Source organism: Phaethon aethereus (assembly GCF_964289735.1).
Source record: "Phaethon aethereus genome assembly, chromosome: 19".
Taxonomy (NCBI): domain Eukaryota; kingdom Metazoa; phylum Chordata; class Aves; order Phaethontiformes; family Phaethontidae; genus Phaethon; species Phaethon aethereus.
The window spans coordinates 3501114-3516803 of NC_138595.1; the positions used below are offsets into that span (position 1 = coordinate 3501114).

Genomic DNA, 15690 nt, shown 5'->3' on the forward strand with positions numbered 1-15690 from the left:
ACTTGGCCCACGGCACGTGGCGGCTGTGCCAGAAGGCAGAACAGCTCCTCGGAGGGCCCAGCCGTGCCGAGAGGGGCGGGGAAGGCGACATGTCCAGTAATGAGGCCACAGGCTGTGTCATCCCAACCCAATTGCTCTGCAAGGTCCTCAACATCCAGTTTACTCGGAAAAAAACCCTAAAGTTAGATTAGTAACGTCCTGAAAAAGTGACCCTGAGGATTGTGGTAGGTCCCAAATCCAGTTCTACTGTAAATTAAGCTTTACTCCACTGAAAACAAAAAGTACACCCACAAACAACAGCAACAATAATAATAACAATAATAAACTTTTAAGTATGAAGCATAGTCCTGGGTCCTTTACTTAAAAACAAAACAAAACAAAACAAAAAACCCCAAAAAACAAACCACCAAAACCAAACACCTTCCCAGCTGGAGGTTGTGGAGACAGTAATGTCATACAATGTCACCTAATTAACAAATTCTCAAAAGAAACCCAGATAAAAACACTGTTGATGCAGCATTACTATCAAAACAGACTGATATGCTGTGCCATACTGTTGTGCAGCAAATTATATGGTGCAATAGCATTTTTTTTTTTAAAACATTTTACTCTTACTTTTGAAAGCTTTAAAATAATGCGACATAGTTTCTCAATATTACAGTATTAACAAATAGTGCTTGATTAAAGACATCTGCAAGTCTTCATAGCAACACATGGAGTTAAAATTACCATTGGAGGTAAATATAGAAATACAATAATCGGCGCCATAACTGACAGCTAAGAACATAGCTGAGGATTTAAATATAAATTCATTTATCTTTAATTATTTCAGGAAATGTTAGAAAGAGCTAAATGGTACAGCTACTTTTAAATGTAAGGGTTGTTTGCAAGTACAACTGGTGGCCTGCTGGTCTAGCAACAGGGGTTTCAGAAATCTAATCCAAATAGTAGTGAGTCAAAGGTGACTATATGGTTTAATACAGTAATAGCTAGGTTAAAATGCGTATTTTTTAATTGGAATGGAAGGATCTCAGATTCATCTTTCATTGGATACTTAAGAGGAGATAAACCTCCACAGCTACTTAACAGAGCACTGCCAGGCACAGTATTTTCTTGCAAGACCTTTCTGAGAAGCTAGAGCTGAAATTTTCCAATATTTAAGCTTGTACTTGCTGAAGAACCCAAGTTGTTGGATTGTGACAATTTTATTTATAAACCAGCTATTATGTGCTCTTAAAATAGTTATATGAAAGTAACTAACAAAAAAGTATGCCCAATGCAGTAGTTGGCTCCATGGTGCTGGCAGGTTTGATATGTACATTGCTGGCTGTGACTACCACTCCAGAAATGGCCCTCCTGATCGGTGCTAGTGGTTACGATATTATCATTTACTTAGCTGCATTTGGAGGGGGAGGGAAGTGGGAAACTGGCAGCTTTCACAGTTGGAGAGTTTCACAGGGAAGGCTGTGGTCCAGGTAACAGAACACAGTTACACCAGTGTTCAGGCAGCTGATTCACTTACCTTTATGAATACAAGTCAGATTTAACACAAAGCAAAGAAAGCCACACCAAAACCCAGCCCTTGGAACTTGGCTAACTGAGCCAGGTTTAAAAGCGATCACCTCGAAACACAAAGCTTCCAAAAAAGAACAAAAAAAAAAAAAAGAACATATGCTTTGAAAATTCCAGTTTTAGGAGCATTTTTCCACTTCAAAAAATCTCAGCCAAATGAGAAAAAAAACCTTCTCTAAGACAAAAATGTGCTGTTTAATCTGCGGTGCATTACAATTATCAAGATAAAGTGATGGACAGACTTTGTTTTTAACTATTTATCAAAATATGCTAGCTTCTGATTGCACTCACGTTGTTTTGAAGAAATGACTGAAAATTTTCATCACCAATTGTACAACTTCTTTATACAAAACCAAAAAAATTGCTAATATTGTATATACACAATTCAGTGAGACTGTTTATATGAAAAGTGATCTCAGGCAGGTATTTTGTATTTACGAAACATAATTTTCATTAACACAGCAAGTTTTGTAAATGCAAGCAAATTCTTCCTGGTAGAGGATTAACAGTGGGTGCACAAATGGATCTTAAAACCTGCTCCTTTAAAGGTTTAAACCAGCAAGACGGACAGTATTAAGACCCAGGACACGGGTTATCACAACAGGCTCACGTGAGCACTGCAGGAGTTAAGTTTTTAATCTGGCAGTCAGATGAGGAACCAAGAAAAAGCATATGCAGTTGCTCTTCAGCACCCGTAGGGGCTATTTTAGAGCAGCATCAGACATTTGGCATGTGCTAGGAGAAAGGAAGGAAACTGAGAAAAAATGGTGACTGTAGTTACAGGGAGACGTTTATGAAAGCCTTGTGATTTGTCAGTCCCTTCCTTAGGGAAAACTAAGCCTCCTTGGCACATGCCCCAGCCAGAGCCTGAAAGGGGGATAGAGGGAAGGCCATACACTCATACTTGGGACCTTCACCACAGTGCCAAAAATACATTAAAAAGGAAAATGTTCAGGGATTCGTGCTGTTTTTTTACTAGCGGAATAAAATCTGAATACCAGAATTCACTGAGAATCTATATACACCACATTTTAGTTAAACACACACCAATCTTAAAGTCAAGATTGACTATTTTTGCATTTGTGAAATGGCTAGAGCTGGGCTAAATTTCAGCATTACAGGAGAAATTGGATAAGATCAGTTTTGTGTGTTCCACGTCAGATTCACATTTTATCGCAAATGTGGAAGAAAATAATACAGTCACCACAGTGCCAAGAATATCTAGGTAACAATGCACAATAGATATTCTTGTAATATTAAAACTTGTATACTGGAAATAGATCTGAGAATCTAGCCACAGCCCTGAACCGTAACACAAACTTCAATTGAAGAGTTTATTCGTTTTATTCTCACTACAAGTTAAACCACCTACAATATCACTTATATATTGCCATTGTTACTCTGTAAAGGTGTGATATAAAATGCTGTAAGACCCGGTACCTTTTCAATTTATATAAACACAGTGAACTTCATTACTGTACATGTACTCTGCAACTACAGCTTAGCTGTAAATCCCCCACACACAATGGTATGGACATTAACCCCTCTATCCCCATTAAACTGTACATCAAGACAATACAAATTTACTGTCCCCACCCCCCCCTTACAAAAAAATAATACTCTAAAAGCAACCTACTGCAACTTTTAATTAAGACGATTACATATATTTTAGACCAATTGCTTTAAAGCAAGAAGGCAGTATAAACCTTCTAGGAAAATTTTTATAAAAGAGGTTAAGAAATATAAGACAATTTATACATTTAAAAACTTACAATAAATAAGAGATGCAGGCATTTTTGAATACTAGGTACTATAATCCAATACAAGAACATCTTGATGTTCCGAAGCCATAGGTTGAAACTTATTGTTCCTCATGTTTCTTCTCGTCTCCATGCTTTTAATATTCATTAACCATGACTGGGTACTATGGCTCATTACTCTTCACAAATACTGTGGCTGGGGAAAAATGGTTAATTTTGCTACTAAAAATGTTATAATACACTTTCTGATCATCATTCTAAAGCGTCCCCCATAGTCGGTGACTCAAAGACAGTAGGGCGATAGGTGCCCCTCTCACAAGTCAAAACAATATTTGCTGGAAGTAATAAGATTCATACCCCATTGCAAACAACTTGCACTGAGAAGAATGATAACTTAGTCCTGCAGTGAAATATCCCTTTTCCTCATTTTTGTCTTGCAAAATTCAGATGAAGATCACAGCATATTCATGATAAAGTTATACAACTGATTCAGCACCACAAAATGAATTGGGAGACATGACCGTCTGTCCTGGGTTGCAGGATCACAGGTTAGCCAGGAGAGTGCATTGTACTGTTCCAGAACAAACCTGAAAAGCAAACAAGCTTCCATCAGGGCAACGGATCTTCTCACCAGTATTTTACAGTCCTAATTTAATATAATCCAGTTTCTTTGGTATTAAAAACATAAATTAGGTTTGCCAACATTCTGAAATAACATGCCTTCAAAAATTACTACAAGCAGTTCAAAGCTAAACTTTATTTCAGAAGAAAACTTGTCATTTTAATTGTTTATGTTTAATTAATGTCAAGAAGTTCACGTATTTTAAAAAAACACCAAAAAAAAAAAATCTAAAAGTGCCCTGTTTTCATGAGTCTATCTAGACTCTTCTACTTTAGTATTTCAGTATTCCCACAACGTTCCCATGCAAGATTCTGGCTTAACTATAACTGTTTTCCACTCATTTATGCACCATCTTCTTTGTTACACCTCAAACTCTTCTAGCTTGAGGAATTAATTGTCTTTCAAATATTTTCAGCTGTAATCAACACTGATTAGTTAAAGACAGGCTCAGGGATGTTTGTTTTTAATTGCACTGTTCTGTGATAAAGCCACCTTTTAATCACTCGAAGTACAGCAATTTATATTGTCTCTGTGATGTACTAAGGATATCAGCAGCACAAGAAAAAACTAACATAACGAAAAAGAAATAAATACATAGCTTCACTGCAGCAGTATTAAAAATGAAATGCCCAATATTTGTGCAAGTGATCAATCATAAATACCTGAGCACATCAGAAGTTTGATTAGAATCAAGTGGATGGGAGTGTTTACTGTGGAGTAGCTCGTCTGATTGCACTGAAGGCACGTGGAGGTGCAAAGAGGCCTAAGAAATGAAGAAAGGTGTTGTCAGTTACTGCCTGACTCAACTACAGCTTCAACTACAGCTTATTTTCTTCCCTCTGTATTGTTGACCTGTACTTTGCAGTCACCTTCTATTCTCTGACACACAAGCCAAAACAAATTTTACCCTTAGGCCATCAAGAAGTTCAGGAATTATCAGAATATAAAGGAAATGCATGCAGATCTCTCCTATAAAAGCACAGTAGTACTGTAATATATCTTAGGAATTTTTTTTAATCCCTTTGCTACATTTAAGTGATTATTAAAAAAGCAACTCAAGTGTCCCAAGATGTCTAGTAATATACAGACTTGGAAGTTCAGTTGCTTTCCATAGGACTGGTCTATTTATATGCCATATATAGAGCTTCTTAGGGTAAATAACAAATCCTCTGTTAAAAAAAAAGGTCTTATACAAAAGCCACAGCTGAGCTTAGGACAAGAAGAACCACTAATCAGACACAAATAAGGCTAAAGAAGATATACCTGTATCATCAGAAAATAAAGCACACTATTAGAGATGCTAATTTAAGTCAAAAGTGAATAATGCTAATACAGAAAGTTTCTTGGTATACTAATGTATAGCCTTAAATGCGCCAAGTACGTCTGGACTGTGCCATAAAAAGATAAGGAGATCAGACAACATCCAGACAGATGATACAATGACTATCACTTGGCAACAGCCAACATGGAAAACCTAGCTTTTATGCTTTGTACAATACATAAAGATATTTATTTATTATTTCTCTTTTAACCAGTTTAAGTGAGATACTACACTTGCGTACTGTCTCTACCACTGGTCCCCACGGGAGTCAAGCATTAACCAGAGATCCATCTAGAAACTCAACCTATTCTTACAAGACACCACAGAACAAAGCTAGAAGAAGAAAGGAGTCCAGACTACTGCAAAGAAACCATGAGAAGAGCAGAACCCTTCAGGACATTTGCTACTTCCATTAATAATTTTTCTTCCCTTAAAAAAGTGCACATAAAAAGCCAAAGCTCAAAAATTTAAACCTGACCTCCCTCAAAACAAAAGCAGACATATTTCAAGAGACATGCACCAACTTTGTTTTAAACATAATAGCTTTCATAATGCAGACCACTGCACACTGCACAACTTTCTATGACAGACTGCCCAGGAAGACGGCTGTAGAGCCTGCTGAAGTCACAGTACCTTAAGAAACAACGGACACTGATTTTGTGCTTGAGGACACGCTGACCAAAACCAGTCAGGCAATGGACCTGCTTTGGCAGTTGACACAAAATAACCAAGGGCCAATGGCTGCTGCAGTATATTTGTTACTTCATCATGAGATTCTGTTGAAAGCAATCGATCTGTACCTTGACCCTGTAAAACAACAGGCAACAGTTTAATATTAGGAGAGCACAAGCTTAATAGAAATTATCTGTAGCTTTCAAAACACAAAGCATTTTGAAATAGCCAAGTATTACATGAATCGTGCAAAGACAATCCAACATCCAGCTGATGCAAAACCTTTCATAGGAACCTTTCATTCCACAAAGGGCAATTAGCAGATGGAGAAAAAACAAAACACACACATGAGTCTGTATTTACTAATAGTTACCTTGCCCATATCACCTCCATGGGGGTAGTGGGACCCTGGAGAATGTACAGGGGATCCAGTAGGGGATGCAGGAAGAATATTTATAATATCAGGATCAAGATCATCTCCAGTGTCTAACAAGTCAAAGATTCCCATTCCATCTGCTCCATCTTGAAAAAAGAACACGGCCAGTGAATCTCTATATATTTCTATTTCCCTACATACAGGATATGACAACACATTCTGAAATCAAGTGATTTTCCATATAAATCTTGTGGTTCATTAGAAGAAACAGTCTTATTCTCATTATAGGGGGAGTAACGAGGGGGTTTTTGGTTGTTTTGTTTTTAAAACAGGAACAAATCCAATCTACTAACCATTGTTTGTGTTAAAGGCCAGATCCAAGTTTTCAGTGGTGTAAGTTGACGATGCTACTTGCACAGATGCAGATGTGGGAAACACAAGTATATGAGTGCACGATGTGTCCTGTGGGGTATTCAGCTGAGACGTCTGCATATTTAAAGTGGTGCTGCGTCCAAATACCGAGCCGGTCGATACGGAATCTTTGGACGAGAAATCAAGTATTTCGTTAGTTTTGCTAAGCCCAAACTATACGCTCCCTTGCCAAAAAAAGAGAAAGAGGGAGTTTCCCAAATACCTGGCATAATAATGAAGGACCCCTGTGGTTCCATTGCAACCAAACAAGCACTGAGAATGCTGGGAGAGTCTGCAGCAGAGATACCACACATTCTGCACATGTCTTTTAGTCTCTTACTAAGGGACTGAAGGTTGCGGCGACTCAGCAAACAACTCCAGTCTGAGAATACAAAGGATATAAGTTTGTCTAGAAGAACAGTGCTTGCTGCAGAATACATATTTTATATATAACAGTGTGTGGTGCAAACTTCACATCTGTTAATACAGAATACACAAAGGAACTCTAAAATTATTTAGGTTTTCTTCCAGAGACCAGGACAGACACCTTATATTGTTGAAAAATGAAAGCTTCAAATCAAGTTTTAGGCTCTAAAAATGCTCACGTTACCTTTTAATTCCCCATGTCCTATTCTTCCCAAACGGCCTATTACAACTCTCCATGGCAAAGAGCTCATCTGCACAAGTCCCAAGCACCATTCCCAGAGTTTCTGAAGACCAAGTCTGCGGGCAGAACCCTTTTTCCTGCGAGCTCTAGAATTAAGAGGGAAGGGAAAACAAAGCTATAACATCTGCCACAAGTTTTTAGGGCCACGTTTGGAACTTCTTATTTGTATTAACCTGAACATTCACAGGACCCAAGAATGTTAGTATTATAGTACATCAATTGCAACTTCGGTGTGTTTGTTTTTAATCACATTCTAACACTGATATGAAAAGTCAGCACGTGTGCGTGGGGAGTATGAACACACACAAAAAACCACTCAAGAATCACATGAAACCAAATAATGTTCTTCTAAAAATTTAACTCAAAACAATATGCACATAGTATGGGAAATACCTGTTTGCTTTAGATAGTTTTGCAATACAGTGAGTCTACAAAAGTCAGAGTTATTCTTACAGCATCATAAACAAAATAATTCTTTGGGAGGGAAGGAAAGACGACACACATGTTAAAAGTTAATTTAACAGTTTTGTTCTTACCTGTTTGGTACATCAATATTAATTATGCAAGTTTCTAACTGTTCTCCATAGAGATCTGTACAGGATGCAAGAAGCCATCTTTGATCGTGAGATAAACAGTAGCCTACAAAAAGTACATTATACTTCTGGCCAGCTTCTCCAAAAGTTTCTCCTAGTTCTGTTTGCTTGTCCTTTACAGGAGCCAGTATAAAAGGAGGGGTGTATAGTCGAATACACTCGGGTCTCTATAAAGATGACAGAACAGACAATGAAGTTTCAGGAAGCAATTACTCCCAAGAACTCTAGTTAATGAGAAAGACTCCAGCGATTAACAAACAGGGATATTTCTCTGATCTGCGTATTTACACAAGCACATTAACAATACTCACATCAGGGCTCTTAAGAGCAGTTTCCATGGCTAAACCTGGGCCAAAGCCAGTTAATGTTTTCACATTGGTGGAAGTTGGAAGAGGTCTCCGACACTGAGTAAAAGCTGAAAATGCCAAAGATTTTAAATGCTGAGTGTAAATCTGACGGTCTTCGTGTTTCACAGGTTGTAGAAGGTACTGACATGGGACAATCTAGAACAGATTAGAGGGAGAAAACAATTACTGTTTCATCATTAGATTAAATGGCTTTTGAGATAGTATTTGGGTACACTGCTTTTAGAATTTTACTTTACAGTCAAATTTCTCTGGTCCTTGGGTGTCTTCTGCCACTTCTTCCAAAGCTATGTGGGACTTCAAGCAATTATTCTCATTGAAATTTTCTTCCGAGAACAAAAGGATTTGTTTAGAAGAGAATCTTAATGATTCCTCCAAAAGGATGCCCTCTGTTAACTAGTTTTGCAGCTGCTGACAGCATTGCAGTTGGATGTCTATCAGGAAGGAGCACCATCTAAAGCCCAGCAGGGTCCAGCCGGTAGCACAGATTCCAGTGATGGAACAAGCAACTTTCCCCTACTTTACTCGTTATTGGAGTGGCTCCTACATCTCCTCTGAGATAACACCGATGAGTTTGGAACCCACTACAGGATTTGGCTTCGGTTACTAATACGCAAACTGCGCTAAAAACTATAATCTTCATGATTTAACATCTGTCGAACAGCGAGTAATGTTTACAAAGCAAATTAAACTTTCACCTTGAGGGCACTATTGCCTCCAAAACACAGCCAAAACCAAAAATACTTTGTTTGGCATGTTTCTATAAATGTTGGCTCACCTGCACAGAAATTATATTCTTGATGTGAGGAGGAAGAACCTGAACCATCTCTAAAAAGCAGCGCAGAAGTCCAAGAGTCCACAAACTAGATGAGCTACTGTTCTCATCCTTTTTTTCATATGTAAAAGGATCAATTATGTAAACTACAATTGCAGGTGGATAGGTGATAGCATGTGAATCTCCATCTGTAGGGACTCCAACTTTATCACGATCCATAGTGCTGGAAATGAAATTTTGAAACCAGTTACAAAAAGCTAAGATTTATGTTTACTTTAAAACTAAGATCAAATTGTCAAATATTAATCTGAAAGACCTTTGAGTCAACCGTGTTGTAAGAAACAGTCTTTTAACTCATTTTTATATGTGAGCTTATCAGCAACTCAGTATTGCTTGTCTTTTTTTTAGCCTTCTTCATTACAGAAGCTCAACAGCACATAGTTCTATTGCTTCAACTGGGAAACAAGAATACCTACAAGGTCAGCCTCTCAGTAAGAGCCGTCTTTACTACTATAACTTTGATAACAGAAAGTAGAACTTTAAGATGGTGCCAGTTATCTATTCCCACACACACACACACACACACACCCCTTTAAATGACAGAAGTGAGTAGTTTGGTGAAATTTTCTCTCTTTAGAGAGAGAAGAAAAAAAAGAGAAAGTTTATTTTTGTACCTCAGCAGACCCTGAGATGCAGTTAGAACTGCAGCTAAGACTGGAACCAAAAAGTTCAGCTCCACCATGAATGAACTCTCATTTTCCCTAAAAAGCAGCCTGGTGAGGAGAATAGAAATATAGGGTTTTTATCAAGGGGACAAGAGTGAGGCATTAATAGGTTCACATTCGTTGAGCTGAGGGGTTATTTTTAGCCGAAGAAGGTTTGACTCTGCAGTTCATTACCTTTCAGAAACCTCTGGATGGGGCTGTGCAGGTGCTGAAGTAGTATCTCCAGCCATCCCTGCCGTCTGCAGTGTTGGCTGTTGCTGCTGTCCTCCTGTTTGCCCATTTTGGACTGTTGCAGCCTGAGTGGGCAGGGAGGCAGAAGCGGTATTGTTCATACTGCTAAAAGGTGGAAATGAAGAAGGCTTGCTTGTTGGTATCCCACTGCCTATACTGGCAGAAGAGGAGGATGGGGCAGTGGTAGTCAACGTTGAATTAGCTGTAGTAGCTGCAGAAGACATGGCACTGTTTGATGTCACTGTCATAGTACTACTGGTGGGAGCTGCAGGAGCAGACGACGGAGTGTTAGGATTTCCAGCGTTAGCTGTCACTGGGGGCAGAGCAGAGGCTGGCTGGCTGGAGGGAGGGACCAGATTTGTTTGGGAAAGTAAAGAATTGTCCAAAGGCTGAGAAGCAAGATAAGGACCTAAAACGAGAAATAAAAAAAGCTTAAATTTTATATTGCAGGTATTTTTAAGCATACTTCATCTATGTAAGTCTATAGTTTTAACAAAACAGAGAGCAAACGCTTAGCGTCTCAAATTAGTAAAATTTGAGAATTTTACTTCTCAAATTAAAATACCTGCATTAAATTTTCAAATTCTAGTATTCTCATAAGACTCCTTCAGAAATATCCAGAAATCTATTTTAAACTTTTTTTTTTTTTCCAGCCATGCTGAATTGCTAGAAATCAGTGCTTCAGAATCTAAGTCACCAATACAAAAAGACAGCCAAAGTCCCTGTCAGGCAGCAACACTGCCATTCCCTTAGATAATAAGAAGCCATTTTAGCACATAGCTAACTATATGGAGGTTTTGGATTTTTCTTCCCCCCAAGCTTAAAACCAGAAAACTGCAGCAAACAATACAACTCAATGAATACATGCAATGATTTCCTCTCCTCTACCAGAATAGGGTAAGTAGGAATTCTATGAGATAAGAAACGTGAAAAAAAGATTCCATACCCAGCTCATATCTGCAAACTTGTGCATATAGTTTGAGTTTGGAAAATGCTTCATTGTTGGCATTAGCTGTCTGTGAGAACCATTCTGTGACCAGCTTCTCAGAAAGTTTCTTTGAAGCAGTAGGTCCAACTCTCATGATCCCATCAGGCAGTAACTTACAGATAGGTCTGTGTTGACCAAGCCTGCATGACTGCAAAGAAAGTAAAACAGAAGATGCAAGATAACGAATTCGTAAGCCTTGAAAACTGTTAAATATCACACAAAAGAGCATAGAGACAGAGAACTCATAGTTTAGTCATGATATTCCAAAGCAACGTTTTAATTCTAGAATACTACACCAGTATGAAATATTTTACAGTGATTTTATGGTTTACTTTCAGATTTTCCTAAATGCAAGAAAAACAGGCTGATACATCATCTACTCTAGTCTTAATTACAATTCAAGTAATACATGCATTTAATTAATTAAATGTAGCTAAAACAATTAAAGTGGTAATACAGAGTTTTACCACTGAGTGGCGTTTATCGGATAAAGACTCTCAAAACAGCCATTACTAAAAGGAATGGTGAGCAGCATGAACAACCCTTATCTTCGAAGTGCCCATTCCTAAAATCCTTTCTAGCAGCCGATACAGCGTTCTGTGCATCTATATCATCCGAGATAAGGCTGATAAGTAGTTCTGAGTATGTATTAGAAACAGTCTTTTGAAAACCCTTTTCACTGCTAACTGCCATGAATAATGTACCTCGTATATTGCAGTCAGATCCCTAAAGAAGCTTCTTGCTCCATTGAGCAGAGCCTCATTCTCAGGGCACACCACAACATAAGCAACATCTCTTTGAGATCCGTAAGGTTCCAACATCAGCCTCTCCCAATACGGCAATGCAAATGGAGACAGCACCAGAAAGTCGTAATCATATCCCAGCAAAAATGTTGGGATTGGCAGTGGTTCTGGGGACTCATCAGTTCCTGGAAAAGCAAGACACATTTTCCAACATATTAAGCAGAAAGCTTAAAATTAACACCCTGCTTCTAGGAAATATGAATAGAACAAACACCAGCGTTCCCAGCATCTAACAGGAAGTAGCACTGATTATAAATGGAATAGTTCTCATTTTAACAGATACAAATGAAAAATCTGCACTTATGATCCAACCCTCTGCAAAAAAGCTACAATGCATTATTTTTATTCGAAATCTCTCACAGCCTCAAAAAGAAGTTCCACGGTTGTTTAATATTTCTATCAGTATATAGACAATCAGCGACAGATCTTTACTGTCCAGGAAGCCTTCCCCACAGAGTGATCAAAAAGAGGGGAAAGGTATGTAAATAGTCTAAGCAGATATGTAAAGGACCACAGAAGGAAAGAAAACACTTAAAAACATGCATTTACATGTACCCTAAATGTAGAATTACCATGTTCTAAATATATCTACAAAAGATCTGCTGGTGACAGGTCACTCTTCTACATAGTGGTAAGTCAATCTCTTATGCTAATGAAGTCAGTCTAAATCTTGAGTGCACAACATTTACCTTGTATCTGTAAACGTGCATTGGCCAAATCTGCAAAAGTGTTGGCCGCTCCAAATATTGATCACAGACAACGCACTGGATAACCTCAGATCTCCAACATAGTTCTGAAACTACTGAGCAATAAAGCACCCTTTGCAAGCATCTCAAAGCTAGTATTTTTAACTATGCTATTTTTTTTAGTAATTAAAGCAGAGTAATTCTTTTGAGTAAAAAAACCCACAGAAATTACTGGTTTCAACGTTAAATCCACCTTTGCAATTTCAGTCCCTCACTTGGAGAAGTGTCAGGTGCATATAAACACAGCAATTGAAGCTGTTAATTTTAAATACACGTATCTTGAATTAATTTACTGTTTTAAAGAATATAAATATTTTCTGGTTTTCTGACAAGAAGAATTCTCCCCTGTCTAGTAGGTCTTGTTAGTTTAAAAGAAAGGTCAAATGCTGTTTAGAATTCCAACAGGCTGCACAGCATCCAGACACTGAGGTTTGGTGGCCGGATCAAGTAGAGATTAACAGACAAGAATCCGCACAGCAGTTTACCGTAAGAGCCTCTGCCAGCCATTTTGTGAAACTGTTGCCATGTGAGGGGACCTTGCACACCCCAAGACCGGACCGTTCGCTTTTTCTGAATTGCGTCCTGAAGAACTGGCTGGAGCGAGAGGAGCATACGAAGGATGTCCTGAGAACACTGCATGCTCACATCCACAACTGAAAGGACAAAAAAAAATTGTCAAGGCCTACCGCAGTAACAGGATACAACAAAGCCCTCCACAAACAACCCAAAATCCTAAACCACCTTGATTTTAAGCAAGGTCACTGTCTTCTGAAACGTACACGCCGGCCACCCAAAGGCCATGATATAAAAAAGTTAAGCACATAGACTTAGAGTTCTCCTTTTTCCCCTCTCAGCCACTTAAAAGAAACAAGATGATTTTTTTTTTCCCCCCTGTAGAGTTTTTTCCCTTGAAAGCCTTACCATCCAATGATTTAAATTAAGGGCAAAAAGCCTAAAATTTAAAAAAAAAAAAAAAAAGCAACAAACATGCTTGTTGTACAACACCCTAAACTACAGGGCTGTCCCTCCAAATAAAGGATGGTTAGGCAGACTGCCACACAGCGCTCACTTCACAGAAGTCGAGGGAAGCCTGAAACAGTCACAGCCCGTTCCATCAGCTTGCCACCGCTATGCCATTTAATGTACAGCGTTCGAGAATAAAAAGCTGACACAAAATTTGGTACGGCTGTAATTTCAAAGCCTTCCCCTTAAAAGTATCTTACATCTTTTTATCCTACATACCAAAGTCACAGTAACACTGAGTCTTCTCCTGGGTGCCTGAAAACATTGTTTTATCCATAGCCTGGGTTTGAACTTATTCCCCCACCGACACACAGAAACTTAGCTGTGTTTTACTGTTAGTCCTCCTCATCCTCGTTAACAGCTATGAATCGCAGCTAACTGTTATCTAAGTTTCACATTTTACTGTACCCTGCTAGAGTTGCTACTTGAAAAGACTGTTACTGAGCGGAGAAGTATGCAAATACACACAACAAAGGGTATTCCATGAGACAATATGTCATTAGCCAGGCCCTAGAATGAAAAAAGAAAAAAGAAAAAAAAAAAAAAGGATCTCTGGAGATCCAACATACAGTGAAGGCTACAATAATGCTTTATTTGCCACACACGCCATTAAACTACTGCTGCTGCCCCCTTAAAGATGGGGGGGAAGCCAGCTGAATCATAGATCTTGTTTAATTCTGCCTCAGCAGCCTTGACAATACAGTCACCATTTGAACCACCTACACTTCCTATGTACACTCATTCCACAGAGCCTCTGTAGATGCAGTCGCCAAAAGCTGCTTTAAAAGAATAAGCCTAGTGAAGTGTTATGGACAGTTACTGTGGTCTTACATTACACTTCAAATTTATGTTAGGAATTTACAACTGATGGTAGCCAAGGCCTATGCTCTGCTTGGTGTATCGTACCAGCACAGAACGCAAGAGGAATGGTTATTCTGAACACCATTAAAATCAAAGTTTACGCAAGCATGCAGGTGGAAAAAAAAAAAAAGTCTTAAGCATCCAATATTCACAAGTGAAAAACACAAAAACCAAACCCTTAAAAAATGTTCACAGGTGGACAAGTAGAAAGTAAGTTGTTTTCAGTATTTACCGTTTCTTTTTGACCAGTGGTGTAAGCAAGTAGTTTTCACAAGTGCTTCATCAACCTTCCCTCCTGACATATTGTCCATGAACTGCCGTCCATGTTCCAAGGCTAAGTAGCAGTCATTGCAACAATCCCTTTCTTCAACACGTACCAGGTTGCTAACTGCACCAACTTTAGGAATGGAATCTTGATCTGCTGCTCCAAACGGTGAGAACAAGTTGGTGCATTGATCCTGCAGCAACAGTATTAACTCATCGGGCAGTTTCTCAGGTTCTTTCAGTCCTCCACTGCCATGTTCAATAGAAGTAGCTCTGAGAGCTTCAAAGCGTTTTTCTGCTTCTTTGCCACACTCTGTATTACGTCCTAGGATATCCAATTCATCTTCAAGGAACAGGCCAGAACTGTTGCCAAATTTTCTATTCATAACAGCACTGAAACCACAGGTACATCTATACTGGGCCTCTTGTGTTGGATCAGGAATGTAAACTCCAACATCAGCACCTTTGATGTTCATATTGCAAACACATATGCAGCAGCTGTCAAAGTTACAGTCTTTGAAGAGATTCATTACAGACTCTGAGAGGATGAGATTCACATAAAGACTGTGTGCCTCTGGAATGGAAGGCACAGTTGCAGGTTCAACAGAATTAAGCGGTCTGCATGTTGATGGTGTGGAAGCTGGTGAGTATAAATCGGAGTTCTCATATTTGACTGAACCCTGTGCACTTGCAGGTCCACCAGCTCCACGAGGTGTTCGAGGAGTCCTCGGTGTTCTAGGAGTTGGGAAACGAGGGGTGGAAGGAGAGGGAAGAATTCCAGCTCCACTGTTACTGGGAGGTGCACTACTTGGTGGCATCCCAAACGGAGTATGAGTTTGCGGCGTGTATGCAGGGCCATACTCTTGATCCATAGTGCTTCCATCACTAATAGCAGCCATAAGAAGAAGGAAATAC

General features: G+C 38.9%; 1 protein-coding gene across 1 annotated transcript in view; it reads right to left on the reverse strand.

Annotated features, from left to right (window-relative positions):
• Positions 1-3579: 3579 nt before the first annotated feature.
• MED13 (mediator complex subunit 13) overlaps positions 3580-15690 on the reverse strand; it is a 54897-nt gene continuing 42786 nt past the window's right edge. The window contains exons 16-30 of the mRNA XM_082008664.1: positions 14744-15660; positions 13113-13280; positions 11783-12006; positions 11037-11226; positions 10034-10499; positions 9138-9357; positions 8306-8497; positions 7938-8161; positions 7345-7487; positions 6958-7116; positions 6677-6862; positions 6321-6469; positions 5909-6082; positions 4617-4717; positions 3580-3919 (exon numbers count right to left, since the gene is read on the reverse strand). Coding sequence (XP_081864790.1) covers positions 3787-3919; positions 4617-4717; positions 5909-6082; positions 6321-6469; positions 6677-6862; positions 6958-7116; positions 7345-7487; positions 7938-8161; positions 8306-8497; positions 9138-9357; positions 10034-10499; positions 11037-11226; positions 11783-12006; positions 13113-13280; positions 14744-15660 — 3646 coding nt within the window. The 3' untranslated portion in view covers positions 3580-3786. The remainder of the gene's footprint in view (positions 3920-4616; positions 4718-5908; positions 6083-6320; positions 6470-6676; positions 6863-6957; positions 7117-7344; positions 7488-7937; positions 8162-8305; positions 8498-9137; positions 9358-10033; positions 10500-11036; positions 11227-11782; positions 12007-13112; positions 13281-14743; positions 15661-15690) is intronic.